Genomic DNA, 15,973 nt, shown 5'->3' on the forward strand with positions numbered 1-15,973 from the left:
CCCGTCCGTCACAATAACCTCTGTTTCGATTTCCTGCATATTACTCCATGCCTACATCTACATCTGTCCAAGTAAATTTGTTAGTTTAGAGAGACCGGCAAAATAATATTCCGCACAATCATACAAGTGCAGTCTACAGGCCCGTCGTTAGACCCCTATCCGGTTTTCGAAGCACTACTCCTCCTACAGTTTCCATCCGATAATTTTTTTGAATACACCATTGAACTCAGCGTAAAATTCTGAACAAGATGATTGATGCCGATTTTTGAAATTCGTTTGCCCATAAGGTCTCATCAACGGGCGGTCCCCACTGCGACACCCCCTTTTGGGGTATTTCCCCTCGCAATTTTCAAAAATTTACTCCTCCCACAGTTTTCATCCAATATTTTTTCTGAATACACCAATGAACTCAGCGTAAAATTCTGAACAAAATGATTGGAACCGAATTTCAAAATTCGATTCTTCCCAAATCCGACTACCAGGGGCGGTCAGACATGCAACAACATATTTTCGAGGGCTTTCCCCCTGACTGCGCCAAACGCCCCAAAACCATTTGCTGTTAAAAACTGTATTTTTTCTTCCGCAAACAAGTAAACTCGACATTCTTGTTCGTTTGGGGTGGCCAGGGGAAACCCGTTATGGGTCGCATTGGCCGACCGACCATGATGTCGACTTTTGGGGTTCTAAAATCTGCCGCAATCATCTTGTTCAGAATTTTACGCTGAGTTCAATGGTGTATTCAGAAAAAATATCGGATGGAAACTGTAGGAGGAGTAGTGTTTCGAAAACTGGATAGGGGTCTAACGACGGGCCAGAGTGCAGATATGTATTTGCATAAGTGATTCTTTAAAGAGCTGTCGAGAAAGATCAGTAATTGTGCCGGCAATCCTCGTTCTGGAAAGTTTCCACGCCAGAGATACGACGTGGAAATGCGGGTTCAGTTCCAGGAATATTAACCACAGTGACGTAGTTACACTTACCATAGGAGATAGTAGTCATTCCGCTGTGTTACAGTTAACAACCCTCAATTAATGCTTGTAGGTTAAATAAGCATTATCTAGTATAAAGTATTCTGCAGTTTCGGAGAGCGCAGCACTGCTGTCCGGCAGGGTGTTTTACGCAAATCTGATGGCAGTTTTGGAAAGGTCACGTGCGGACCTGAAAGTCATTTTACCCGGGGGATATACTTAAGGCTCAATGTGACCGCACGTCAGTGTTTCTAAATGCAAGCAGTGTTTGTTGTTTGGCGCAACAGCTCAGTGGAAAGTTGAAACCTAATCAGTCTGTCACAAAACCCATGGTGGATTTCTGCCGCTAGACTAAACAAAATTGCGTTCATCTTAAAATTAAAAACATATCCATGAAGAGCTTATGCCAATGCACGTTACTGAGTTAACACATCGTTAATCTCAAAACAACATTACTCGGATTACTCGTACAACATTCCCAAGATTGTAAGTGTATCTTTAGTCGGTGTTGGTCTGGTTTTCTAGCATAAAAATGTGGTCCAGAGCCAGGAGCGTCAGTGCGTTCAAGTTATTAACATCCAGATCCCTCAAATCCACCGCCTGCCAGCTTTGTGGCGATCCATTGGGCCGAAATCCATTGAACCTACAAAAGTCCCACCTGAAATGTATGCGCTCGCTTTGCTATGTAATTACACAGTGCGCGCAACTTACAGCTGGATGATTTCTCGAATCTGGGCCCACTCGTTGGGATACGATAACGTCTGGAGCATTCGTTGATGGATAGCCGTCACTCGCGCGTAAATATTGGGATCGGGAGAACAGCTGCTATTGACAGCCAATAAAATCGTCCGTAGTAACTTCGCCGGCGGGTCACTGCAGCGCAGATTACACTGACTCACCGCAACATCGCGCCGGGGACGGCAAGTAACGCTAAGATACGCCTTTGCGCCCATTTTCGGAAGGAGATCGGATATACTGCCGCGTGTGTAATTAAGGTTGTATAGGAAATTCTTCAGCGTACAGTCGAGGAGGATCAGCTGGCGACAGACCGGAATAAAACGCAACAGGTGGTGGCAGGTGTATTTATATATCGGCGTCGGTACCAAGTGTTTGGCGCGGAGTACGCGCAGCCGCGCATGGCGGTCTTTAATGACCAGGTGATCTAGCATGACTCCCTTTATCTGCAACAGATGGAAGAGGGCGTTCTCCCACGGATCATCGTCCAGGTAGTCGTGATGGCGGGCTCTGCTGATGTACGTGATGCTGCGAGTTTGTTGCGTGATCGCCGCCTCCAAAGCGACTGCAATCCGGTAGTGATGGTTTTGGGAGTTTTCAGCCGTGGAATCGAAGATTGTGGTATCGATGATCAGATGCTGGCTGGCGTCGGGGTCAACCAAAATTGAACGCCATAAGGTGCATACGCTGAAATAAAAAAAAAACGTTTAACGGTGTTTCTAACACGAGAATCATCATAACAGCACCGCTGCGCTTCCACGTTGAGGTACAGTACAGTAAGTACTCTTTCTCAATTGTTTAATTCGGTATATTTTTGTAATTCAACAGACTGATTACCTTTTAGCAGTACTCTGCGACAACAGATCCAGACAGCAAAGAATTTTCTCCACTACACAATAGGGAAGGCTGTCAAATCGCCCAGTTTCCTCTGCAAAAATAGCAAAATGTACATACATTGTGGGAAAACGCACCGCTTTAGGCTAACACTATCAGATCGAAGCGAAGCTAGGACAGTAAAGGGAACATAGCATAGCAAGTCCTACATTCATGTCTTTTTGCTAAAGACCACAATAATATCAGATTACATGCTACGCTACATTCATGCTACGGCAGCTATGCTATGCCGAAGCGAAGCTAGGACAGTAAAGGGAATATAGCATAGCAAGTCCTACATTCATGTCTTTTTGCTAAGACCACAATAATATCAGATTACATGTTAATTTTGTAAAACATACATTTCTAAAACATGTACATGTATTATCTGTGGCTTCTGAAACTATAATATCGCTTATGGTTTATGAAGAGATTCGACATCCACAGGATAACGTCCAGTTAACAAGATTGGCAATGCCACTGTTGCCACAGTACCTTCGACAGCGGGAGTATTTTCTCGGCTGACGACTACCCAAGTATCTTCAGTCCGTTGTTCTTTGGGAATGACTATCCAGGCATGCGAATTCGCTGTAGGACTTTCTTCGGAACCACTGATACAATACTGCCAGTATTTCTTTTCAAGACAACTGCGGCTTAACGTTTCCTTGTTGAATAGCATCGCTTCATCTGGCACCTCACTATGTAGTTCAGCGAAGATAAAGGTGACTGTGTCGTCCTCAGCCCGCACATACATTCGCCCATCGCCGAACTCAGTCGGCGCGCCCCTGCGAGGGAAAGCAGCCTGCACGCAGAACATCAGATTGTACAGGTTCCTCTGTATCCGGTGAGCATTTTCAAAAGGCACGACATGCTTCGTCCAGACCAGGCCGTTGCGCCGGCCGTAAAGCGGCTCCTCGTTCGGAGCCGGCAGACGTGCCAAGAGCTGGAACCCACGAACAACCTGGGAGCGCACTATTCCGGCTTGATCGCTGAGATCGTCAAGAGCAACCCAATTGAACTGAATACGACCGGGACGAATCAACCGACCCGGACGAATCACGTACGGACCGTTGTCGTATACACGGATGGCAATTTGCGCTGGCACAGTGTCACCAAGTCGGTCGGCCGGCGGTGGCTGGCAGGAGAGCGGTTCGTAGGGCCAAACGTGGCGAGAGTGGATCCAACCAGGAGGAACGCTGGTCGACATGAAGTCGATGAAGAACTCTTCCCCTTCGATATCGGTAAGGCGTCCCAGCCACCACTCTCCAGTCTCTCGCTGGACGACCACGTAGTTGTTAAAAGCCCATTGCCGGGCGGTTGGACTGGGCCCTGGCCGGTGCGTTTGTACCACGTCCGCTTCCGAATAAAAAGCGCTTGCCACATTCCCCATGTTCCTACGGAAAATAGAAAGTTGGGTGTAGCCGTTTAGACGAGCAGTGCAAGGTTAATTATTGAAAATTTGCTATTTATCGTTATTGTATCAACTTTACATCGCCGTGATATTGTAGCATCACCGCATATACATGTACACCGCATATATATGTCGCCGCATATGTATCTCGCGTATTCACCGCATATAATTATAATTATGTCGCGTGTACGGTGTAACCGTTCTCTTGAATGGATGTCCGCATGCACACCTCTCATTTCATACCTCTCATTCATACCTCATACCGCATTCATACCTCTCATTCATACTCATTCTCATTCATACCGCATTCATACCTCTCATTTTCGCTTTTTTTGCTATTTGCATCTGATGGTGGAAATAATGCCTTGGACGCATAATTTCCACAATTGTTAAAGGATGTGAGTGCGTCCCGCAATCTCATCCCATGTTATTTGGACAAATTGATATTTCATATTTACTGAGCGAAACTCGTTGTGCAGTCTGTAGTCTGTACACATATTGCAAATAAAATTTATATTTCCTCGTCCTATGTCTTACTGCCATACGATAATTAGATTGGCCGTCCACATAGCAAAATGCATGTAGCTGTATTTAGTTAAATTTATTTGAGTCGGAGAAGGCGGCCCATTTCCGGTTCGGATAAGAATGGGATTTTGAAACCCGATTAAAAAAATGTCAAAACAAACTTTTGCAGGAGTTTAGGAGATTGTTGAAAATAGCTGAACTACATAATTATACACTAGACGCCATAAAAAATTATGTGGAAAAAATTAAAAACATAGCCAAAATTGTAAAAAAACTATTATATACATCAAAAACATCTTGCCGTTTTATGTGATCCCCAGCAACACAAACGTGTAGAGTCGTAAGCAACGCAGGTGCCTGATACCGAGCCGTAGATACCTGCTGGTCTCACGCAGCCACGCTAGTTATTTGCATACGAGTGCAAAAATCCAGTTTTGGGGAAAGATGTTATAGACTAAAAACGATGGTACCTGACTTCACTTCATAGGATCGGTGTAACAAAAAAATAATTTTCAAAGCACTGATTACAGCAGATTGCAGAATAAAAAAGTTACGGACATTATTATCCGCAGCCTGGGGAGGAAGAATCGCAGTACATGTTAACTAATTAGAATACAGAAGGTTTTAACATCATTACCACTTACTGTAAGCTGTACGGCGCGCAATTTGAGTGGGTTGGTAGTTACAACTGTTAATGCAAATGACTACGCTGTGAAATCTTTATTGGTTAAATCATACTTAGTGCCAAAATAAGGAAAGAAACACAAAAACTACAACCAGAAAATTTCATTTAGTTTGCCCAGCACTGACGCCGCGTTACCAGGTTGAATTTCTATCGACAAGCGCTGTCGTAAAAATGCATGCAAGCGTGCTTCGCCACCGCAACTACGCTTATGCAATCTGGAATTACTGTTACGACTGGTCTCCTTTGCAGCCGTGGCCAACTTTGAAAGCAAACTGCCATGCAGCTTTTTCTGCGTGTCTCTAGAATCTCTTTTGATAATTTTACCAAGACCGGCAGGGAGGAGCAGAGTCAGCATTTCAGCCCAGAGCAGGCTCGTGTTATTTATATCGACCAAACGGCAGTGTGGAGTGCAAACTGCAAAGAGATAGGGAAGACAGGGCGGCAGAGACAGCCAGGGTAGCATAGCCAGTGGCCACCGCTGAAGGCAAAAATGCTGTTCTACCTGACTACTGGCACGCCGCTGCTGGTGTCTTATTAGAAAAGTAGGTCAGATCGGCCTTGGGCAGGCCATGGTACGTTTTTAATAAGTACTCTCTGAAAGGGGACCAAACTCAGATACGGCGGGTTTACCGCTTAAATAGTTCTCTTTATTTTGTATACAGTACTGTATGTATAACATTTTGCTGTTAGTATTTAGAAGCTAAAGGAGGAGAGCATTGGTAAGCATTATGGAATCAAAATTGGAAAGCATGGGAATTTTGGAAAAAAAAAACAGATCAAAATAAAACATATTATTAGATACCATGCGGCCACACAACGCTGTTTCAACTGCGTAACCCATTGGAAGCCCATTCTTTTACTTAAAAGATTTACCTCTGACATCTTGCAAGAGTTGTGGTTTGTGGTAGCTGGTAAATCCTACAATGCCCTTACAATCTTACAATGACAATGCGATTTGTTTTTCTGATTCGAACTTTTTTTACACTAACAAGTAGGTGCTGATTAGCTGTTTGAAAGAGTATCGCATCGATTTACCTTCATTTAGACAAATCGATGCAGAACTTAACCGCTTTGTGTAGCAGTACCACATGATCTTGTGTGATGCAATTAATACTGCAGCGAATGAGCGGGGCTGATCTCCCGACTCTCGAAACCCGAAAACACCACAAGACATGGGATGAACCAGTCATCCAGGGTTCAGCGGAAGCCTTGCTGGCGGCCGCCCAGTCAGACATGTCCAGTGAAGCCCGTCTCCGAGGCGTGAGCAGCAAAGAAAACGCGGCATGGGTGGAAGCGCTCCCAGCAGCATCACTGGGGAATTTCCTGAACGATACCACACTCAGAATCGCAGTCGGCCTGCGTCTCGGAGTACCGATCACCACACCACACCGTTGCAACTGCGGTGAATCGGTAGACCCACGAGGATATCATGGTCTCAGTTGCAAAAAAAGCCAGGGCCGGAAGTCCAGACACAGCTGCCTGAATGCCACCTTAAAGCGCGCCTTCGCTTCAGCAGGTATTGAAACGGACCTGGAACCACCCAGTATTTTCCTAACCAATGGTAAGCGCCCCGACGGAGTGACGTTGGTACCGTGGGAAAGAGGAAAGATGTTGACCTGGGATGCTACATGTGTGTGCACAGTAGCTTTGTCGCACATCGCGGCAACATCGAAACAAGCGGGAGCAGCCGCGGCGCGCGCAGAGCAGGATAAAGTGGAGAAGTATCGCGACATCACACCGGATTACCTGTTTCGTGCAGTAGGCGTCGAAACACTCGGACCTTTGGGACCAGATGTCTCTCGCATGGTCACCGAGCTCGGGCAGATGATACGCGAAGAAACGGGCGAGATACGGGCGATTGAGTATCTGCGCCAGCGGTTCAGGGTTGAAATTCAACGCGGGAATGCGGCCTCCGTCATGGGAACAGCACCAGCATCGGCTAATTTAGATGAGATGTTCTGTATAATTAGACCGTCTGGTTTTTGTTGTCGGTTGAGGCTGTGGATTAAGTACGAGGCAAGCGGCAACTCTTTCCCATCGCTTCAGTAAATTACCTCACTTTCCCTGCTGTATTTTACCCGTGCGCAGGCGCTCACGTGATATTTGATTTCAGCCGTTTCACGTCTAAACCGGTTTGCGGCTATAGTTGATTACGCATACTGATAAAGAATATAGAGAAAAGCAACGGCAGGCGAGATTTTATCGCCGGCTCAGTAAGCGCTGATCAGTGATCACAATGGATACGTTATCACGTGAGCGCCTGCACACGGGTAAGATGCAGCAGGGAAAGTAAGGTAATTTACTAAAGCGATGGGAAAGAGTTGCCGCTTGCCTCGTACATCTTTATTATGATAGAAAAATGGTGCGAGTTTTGCATACCGCCAAATAAGAGTGCAATGCTTGAAAAAAAAATTAATACTTACCATATTGCTATACATGACAATGTTTCCGTTCCAAACTCACAGATTATCGAAACAGGTCTTGCTTGCAATGTTGAAGAATTATTCTATGTTGAAATTCTAACCCTTAATCTTGACACGGTGTGTTAAAACCGTTATCTTTTTGGCAACACTATTTTCAACACTTTTTTTATCTTTTTGGCAACACTATTTTGAACGCCGGCTGTTCGATTCTGCAATTTCTTTTGAGTAAATTTAGTAGAGAATCCCCTGTATGCGCACTCAACACAATTTCTCAGGATTGGTCGTCAGAAAATGGTACAGACTTGTAGTGGACTGCTGTCAATACTCACGTTAATTAGAATTAGTCGATTGGTTAACTAACGTGTGTGACCTTTCCCGTATTAGACCGTCGCTCAGGAGACACACTGGTCCTCTACAGCGCAGTCCAAAACGGGACTGGCTTTCAGCAACGTTTCAATCTTAAGCATACCAATAACCAATTAACCATGTCCTACGCAGTACCTCATATTTACGCATCCATAAGCATTACTGACTTTTAAGTTTTTGTGCAGTCATCTATACTAATTACCGCGTAACAATACGAATGTGCTATAATTATTTACGGTATAGAAGTATAAATCTGCTTTACTGAGTTAGTTGTGGTCATGTTGCGCTACAGTTACCCCTTACCAGTTACTCTTAAGAAAACACTGGAAATGCATTAAAAGAATAAATAAGACTACAAAGCTAAATTAATGAAAACTGATGTCTAGCATTGTCAGCAATCACATGCGCATTTGCCTACATCAACAGGCTTATGCGCTCACGGTGAAATTATTCGATACACGATGTTCTGTTCCAATTTGATATTTGAAGAGTTTAAGCCACTTGAAATCTGAACGATCTCAAGCAGCAGGGAGCGGACACTAGGACTTCAACTATGGAATACACGTCTGCGGAGCGCGAAAACTATTTTGACGGGCCATGGCTCCTGCACTACACAGCAAACCCGGTCACACATTGTAAGTCGCTACAGGAAGCGATGGAGCTACTGTTTCCACGCGCTTACAACCTCTTCTGCATTAAGATGCTAGACCTGATGGCCGACGAAAGCGTCCTGGAGGAAAATTTAGTGAAGAAAAGAAAACTAGAAACAGACGATACGGATACCGACAAAATATTTTTTGTTGTATCTATTTGATGTTCAACGGACACGAGCATTTTTTTGTCTGGTTCGCAGTAAATATTTTTTTTGTTAGTACACATTTTTTCTATACAGTTTGCAGTTATCGTTGTTTTGCCGATACGAGACGAATTGGAGCGAAACTGAAGAATTAGAAAAAATGTATAAACGAGAAGTGATGTGAACAACGAACAATCGGTCCTTGTTTAAAATTTAGTTCCAAAAACATTCACTAGTGTTGCCGCAAAGACACGGGATCCGGAAAGCCTAACGGAATCGGAAGCGGCGACGATACCGGATTCCGTTAGAAGCTGCACCATCGTTTATACATCCGCTGCCAATCGGCGCGAGATGCTGAGACAAACGTTAATTGTTTTTCGTTCGGTTTCCGCCGCTGACTGTGAAGAACACGCATCTGGCGGACAGACCGGCCTTTGCAGGTCCATCCGCCGACGTTCTGTACGGGGCAGCGCCGAACGGTTTCCACGGATCGACAATACCGTGAAGCAGTCTTAAGAACATGTGCTTGTGCAACGTGAAAACCATCAGAAGTGGCCTCCCAGTGACAAAGCGATCATATTAACCTGCTAACACAGAATTAAAATAAAGCGAGCAGCTGTGCGGGTATGTTCTTATAATTATGACCTTTAGAAACCCTTGCACTGCCAGATGTGGCAAAGCTAAGACGAAAACCTAAGGAGCTAGACTACGGCTAAAGCCACGGAAGTCCACTGAAATTCTCTCTGGCAGGCGGGAAAACTTTGAGCTGATCGCGCGCTAATAAAGGTCGTGGAGAATGGGCCGGTAGGAAAAAATCAACAAAGTTTACGTAATGTCATCAGTTCGAAACAAGAAGTAACGCTCCGGGACATAAAAGTAAAACAGAAGGTCTGGAACCAATTTGAGCTATCTTAAAGAGTTTTTTGCCTGCAAACACTTTCTCAGAGAGAACGTTGTGCCGAAGCGCGGCCGGCCACCCGAGCATCTCGGCGTACTCAATAGTTAAAAGCAAATCGTTTCAGAAAAATCTTTGCTTTGGTTAGTACAGTTGATAACAATGAAGAGGCTTGCGGAATTATTTGCCCGAACGTTGTGGCGCGCATAGTGTTCCACTATTGCATAGAGGCAGTCCACACTAACGTCTTCATTACGTTGGCGATGAAAGGTTTCATCAAATTTACAGTACCAGGAAATGAAAGACGTGTAGAAATGCAAGAAGACGTGAAAGACATGTAGAATTCCAGGGACGTCGACGAAACAAAGCTATAGTGCGCTCTTTCCGGCTACGAGAAAGGTTAAAATGTTATAGAACCAAATGGCAAATCGAGCGATATACGTGTAAAATGCCTTACAGTAGCAAAAAGTTAATAATGATAATTATTAACATAAATATTATTAATAACAATAATAATAATTTTGGATTAGAATAATATATTTTTAAAAAACTGATGACCTTTAAAAAATTTTATTTAAAGTGGCACTACGCGGTTTACAAGATAAATTAGATAATATTATGTTTATTGTGTTTACTGATATCTTGTTTTAAGAGCGCGTTAAATAACTATATAATTATCCATTATAAAAAGTGCTCGCAATAAATTCAAACTGTAAATATTTATATAAATTCTTACAAAAAAATAGTTACCAAAATCAACAATAATGACTTACTTTAGACGGTAAATTAACGTCGGACCCCGTATCACCCAGAGCCAGCGCCGCAGTACTGCTCATTCCACTCGTTGGCAATACGCTCCCGTTTCTCGGCCCCTTAAACCCTGCTCCGCACTGGCAATCCCTCACTGGGCTCGTGCTGGGCCATCTGTACCTTCACAAGATTTGGCGGTATGACGGTTCCCGCGAACCGCGGCTCGAGTGACGGAGGTGATGGACTTCTATTCACCGGTATCCAGCCCGTCGCCTCTTAGCCTCGTCATGTCCTCACCGAACCTGTCCCCACCAAGTACTACCCAGTTCACCAGAATCGCCATCACCCAGCTTCACTGTTTCCACCCCAAATGTTTCACCGGCATTGTTCGATTCGCTCGAGTCACCGCCGCCAAACAACACAGCGACGTACTATTTCCAATAATCACAACCCCAGTACTCGACGCTAGCGGTTCGGGACCCATCATCACCAGATGGAGACCCGGCTGCTGAATCTTTTGCGACTACCCACCCGGATTTCGAATGGCCCACCGCAGGCTCCCTAGCATCCTAAACCTGTCTGGTAAGTAACAACGCTTCCTTATGTTTTTTGTTCTCTTGAGTTTTCTTATGTTTCTTTATACCATACGGGTCCAGATCACCGTCAGGTTTCTTCAAAGATCTCATAACCGAGTACACGTATCACTCATCGGTGAGCTGCATGCCATTAGAGCACGCCTCACACCATGAGACCCAATTACACGGAAAGCGCCTCCGCCTCACTGCATAACTGCTAAGTGATTTGTTTCTGTTTGTTTTGTTATATAAAAATTCATATTTGGTGCACTATCTTTACTTACTTAATCGAGCATTGATTTAAATGCCTAACTGTGCGCCAAAACAGCTGTTGCGTTTGCTCTTACTACCACTGAACAATCTGTTGTTGTTGTCTTGCAACTACATCACTAGATTAATGACAAAATTAACCACTTTACACAGATACGTGGTCGCCAGCATCTTCGGCTTTACGCGGCAAGTTGGACAGGGCACAGCGGAAAGCACTGCGGGCGATTTCTGATTACAAGGAGCGGGTTACACCCGAGCTGTATCAGAAACTGCGTATCCTGCCGGTGTACGACCGTTGGAAGCAGTCTGAAGCGGTTTGGTTGTATAAGATCTACAACCACGAAGCATACCAACCACCGCGATATATGGTCGGGATGATCGACTTCACGGACCTGGGAATGCGGTACAACCTGCGGAACCCGACGAGAATTGGTGCCAATGCGAAGAAGAAGATCGGAGAAGGCACGCTGGCCATGCGACTAAAGAACATCTTTGAGCGCATACAAAATGTTAACATGCAGTTACCCAGTGTTGATGGCGTGGGTTTTTTCAAATTTGCTCTCCGAACTGTTGATCTGTCTTAGAAATTGTTTTCTTATGTGTTTAGTCTTGTGCCGACCAGACGTTGAAGTACCGTTAGCGGGTTGTCTGCTCTTGATGTAATAATAATAATAATAATGTTTTCATTTCTTCATAAATACCTGGAAGCTAATTTTGCTGCCTTTTTTGCAGTTACAGACATTGTTACCATGTCTTTAAATCAAGTAATCGAGAAACCAAAACAGGTAAGATTACGCATAGTAAATTTCATGACCTTTTTTAGTTAAACGATCAACTGGCAATTTTAGTTCTTAAAATATCAGATTTTTCATAGTATTTGTTAGTGAAAATAACACAACAACTGATGCAGTGTTGCACGAATAGTTTTTTAGGGATTATTAAGTGTAAGGAAGCCTTTTCATGTGTTAAGTTTTAGCAATATATTTTTTCATTTACATATACACCGCTGTGTCAAAACCTGTGTCAGAACCTGAAATGTCAAAACCTGAAATGCTCACCGCTGTGTCAAAACCTGAAAGTGACCGTAGGCAACTGGTTTCGAGAGAACAGCCAAGATGATAAAATTGGAAATTTTGCACTGTTCTGGCGAACAGTTTTAACCGTCCATTTCAACGCGATCGTTATTCGTTCCAAGCCGGCTTCAAGGCACATACAAAAACAGTGTACTGTATGGTTCATTTCCGTGTTGGCCGTTCGACAAATGTCGTTGACTGGCTTCCCAAGAAAGTTGGGCGCTATGAAAGGTCTTTATAATTACTGTGTAGCGGGAATTCGTGATGGCGTCTGCACAGATCATGGCACGCACAACTGCGAATATTTATGCCGTGTGATTCTGATTGCAGAGGATACCAAAGATCGTCTTCATGATCAAAAACCATCATCCACTGCAGGCCTGATGCATAACGAATTACCCTGTGTTGTTTAAAAAGGCCGCGCTGGCATCGCAAAATTTGTAGTCTGTTTTTGAACTGTCTGACTATTTTACTGATGTTTTTACATTCTGAAAAACGTCTGCAGCCTCTGTGAGCCACAAGGCGGCAGTTTACCGCAATTTAATTTGCAAGCTAAGCTCACAAACACCGGGGATGCTATTTCGATGAGAAGCAGGTTCCGCCATCTATCCTTCCCGAGTTCGCCAATTTCCAGGGACTGGAAAAGCAGAGCCTGATTGACTGCAACCTGTGATAATTGGAAGGAATGCCACGCCTTCCGAACTTTTGCGTGTTGATATTGGCCGACAACCATCTGTATGACCTGAGCCTTTTGCCCATTTACTTTGAAAATTGTCCATTAAGTTTGGGTTTTGGGATGAACTGGCTTACATCTTCCGAACGCGTCTTCCAAAACCGTCTTACGAAACTGCGGGCGCTCGATGTGGACGCTAATGAGCTTTGAGAGATTCGCGTTCACGATTACAAAACGGCGGCTTCTGCGTCTCTCGTTTTATCATTGCTGCCTATGACGTCGACAGAGACGAGGATGTCATTTCGTGGTTTCTGAGCGGTGAATTGAGAGTTTCATGTTTGTATAGGCGCATTATCAGTACTACATTGTTTACAGATGTAGCCATGGATGCTGCCAGTGAAGATGAAAGGGATTCTCATGTAAGCGGATTTTTTTCCTCGTTTTGTGTCTGTAGGAAGTTTGGGCGCAGACCCGGACTATACAAAGCTTGATAAGCAGCTGATAATGCACGACTTTCCAAACGATAGAACTGGAACGAAAATGGTAACGCAGTTGACAAACTTTGCGGCACTAATCGCTAAGAAGCAGTTTCTCCTCTACTAACGAGAAATAAGTTGTGGCAAGCGAAACTAAAAGTTCGTTCAAAGTGTCTCACAAGAAAAGCGGGGAAAATATCAGGTTATGATGGCAGCTAAGAGCCTAAGACCCGTGAGTATACTTGTCAGTGTTACGCCTCCCGTGTTTCGATCTTCCCTGTTTACCCTGTCGTTAAGTCAAATAGACATTCTGTATCTCAGTAAGCTTGGGTTCATCCTAAGTACTGGATGTTGTTTGCTCCCTCTGCCGCAGTTTGTTAAGAAATAAAAACCTGACAGGAATGCTGGCACTGGGATGGGTGCTGACGTGTCGCCGCCCATAGGCAGTTTTTCAGCAAGTACGAGAAGATCTGGCAAAACACGTTCAACCCGTTCCGGGGCTTACATCAATCCAGCCACTGTACGACCCGGTGGGAAAGCACTTCGTCAATTTACAAGTAACATGGGTGCCCGAACAAAAAGTCAGCGTACTGTCCATGCTGGGATGGGAGCCGACGGACTGGGTGAAGCTGCAGGTATGGACCTTATGCGTTCAAGGCGAGCAATAATGCGTACGATGTAGTATCATAACCCTGGAACCATGTAGTACCATAACCATATAGCACCATGGAACCATTATTTATGTAGTATTGTAGTATCATAAAAAATGAAGGGTGTACTACGAGTTCAAGAGCTTGGAACCACGAACTGTACGCGAAATGCGCAAGTGATTGCCAAGATACTGGAAAGTGTACTTAATGAATAGCGGAAGTTATCAGCTGCGGTTTATGTACGTACAGCGGTGGACTGTACAATGTCGCTGTACTCTATACCTAGCAGCCGTGTAAATATGCTTTAATAATATTGTCTTACTCAATTATTTCTACTAGTTATTAGTCGTACTAGCTGAGAGTTGGTTAATAAAATATATTAACCGCTAAGTCGACAAAGTACGCCAAAATCGATCTGGTCTCAGTCCCGAGTCAGGCTTCAAGTTCCAACAACTGCGGAGTTTATGCAGCCGCCTTTTCCATAGATCCCGTCCTGTCCTAGAAACCGAATGTGGAAACCGCTAACTGCATCAAAGAAGATTGAAGAAGATCAGTTGAGGCAGTGGATCAGCGAGATCATTAGCGCTGAAGAAACGGAAGTTACCTCGTAAGCGCGGCCCGAACAACCATGGTCCCTAAGCCAACAATAACGATAACCCCAACAGAAATAGACAGGATCTGCTCGAAGCCAAAATATACCGGTCAAAGTGCGATTAAATGCGGTGGGCGGTATGTCGTTAACAGCATGAAGGATGATGAAGCTAAATGTACGGGTTTTCCATTAAAGTCTGGTTAGACAAGGTCAACGCAGAGCAACTGGACGACTGAAAGCGCAAAAAGTTTTTAAAAAAAACTAAAAAGACAGCGAAAACAATTTCTAAAACAAAGTGCGGCGGTAAAATTATTTTTCTACTCGTTGGAAATTCATAAAAAAATCAAGTTCTGCAATAAAAATGTATTTACAGGACTTTTTGGGGCGCATATCATTTTTTTCCTTTATTAAAGCGTGTACACACGAGACTCTGCACACCACTATTTGCTTTTATCAGAATTACCGATAAAATAATTAGTCTTACAATGTTAGCTCTGTGATCATTCTATCGTTTAGTACTTGCTTATGTCACACTTCGAACACATTCTTCCCAATAATCAGCTTGCAGCAACTTACAGTTAGGCACAAATGCTGTTGAAATTTTGCACCACCAAGGTATTAACTAGCAGTGTCAGGAAATCGGAACGGACGGTGTCGGAGATCCAGGTTACCGTTAAGTCGGGAATTTATTTAGGGCGGTTATCTACGTAGTAGCCTGACATCACGCGGAGATTCCAAAATGTCATAATTATTATTTTAATCGCATGGGTTTCAAAAGTGACAAGGATAACTCCGCTGACATTGAATACTATTCAGTGTTTCAGATACTAAGAACGCTTACACTGAACATCGTCCTTATGTCGATAAACAGCATATAATCGAAAAGGACATAACATTTCTTTTATAGATAAATTTGTGAAGAGCTGAGCATACAGATACTCTCGTAAATTTCTGGAGCACTCCGCAAGAAAGTTACATTTGTAATTCGCCTTCGAAATGATTGTAGACTCATAGTTGCGACTGTTGCCGGCGTTCCTCACTGCCATGGAAACGACAACAAGCAACGGTGTGTGCAACATTGCACGTCGCACAGAGCTGGTGATTTACTATTAACTGTACAAGCTTGCCCCGTAATTTTATCTGTACTGTACACTGCCATACAGGGTGGTTTCCACCACATCACACACCGGAAGCCCTTATTCTTTAACTTGAAAAATTGGGCTCTGAGATCGTCTAA

At 44.1% G+C, this 15,973-nt stretch overlaps 1 protein-coding gene across 2 annotated transcripts; it reads right to left on the reverse strand.

Moving 5' to 3' along the window:
• Window positions 1–1,243: 1,243 nt before the first annotated feature.
• On the reverse strand, window positions 1,244–15,575 carry LOC129597859 (uncharacterized). 2 transcript variants are annotated; one of them, XM_055495554.1, is made up of 5 exons: window positions 15,313–15,575; window positions 3,072–3,970; window positions 2,541–2,631; window positions 1,680–2,390; window positions 1,244–1,611 (listed from the first exon to the last, which is right to left on the reverse strand). In XM_055495554.1, the coding sequence occupies exons 2-5, from the start codon at window positions 3,964–3,966 to the stop codon at window positions 1,467–1,469; spliced, it is 1,842 nt and encodes a 613-aa protein (XP_055351529.1). In that variant the 5' UTR covers window positions 3,967–3,970; window positions 15,313–15,575; the 3' UTR covers window positions 1,244–1,466. The 2 variants fall into 2 exon arrangements, with proteins under 2 accessions (XP_055351529.1, XP_055351528.1); XM_055495553.1 differs by lacking the exon at window positions 15,313–15,575 and adding an exon at window positions 5,157–5,339.
• Window positions 15,576–15,973: the final 398 nt, after the last annotated feature.

Source organism: Paramacrobiotus metropolitanus, unplaced genomic scaffold, assembly GCF_019649055.1.
Source record: "Paramacrobiotus metropolitanus isolate TYO unplaced genomic scaffold, Prichtersi_v1.0 Parri_scaffold0000110, whole genome shotgun sequence".
Classification (NCBI taxonomy): Eukaryota; Metazoa; Tardigrada; class Eutardigrada; order Parachela; family Macrobiotidae; genus Paramacrobiotus; species Paramacrobiotus metropolitanus.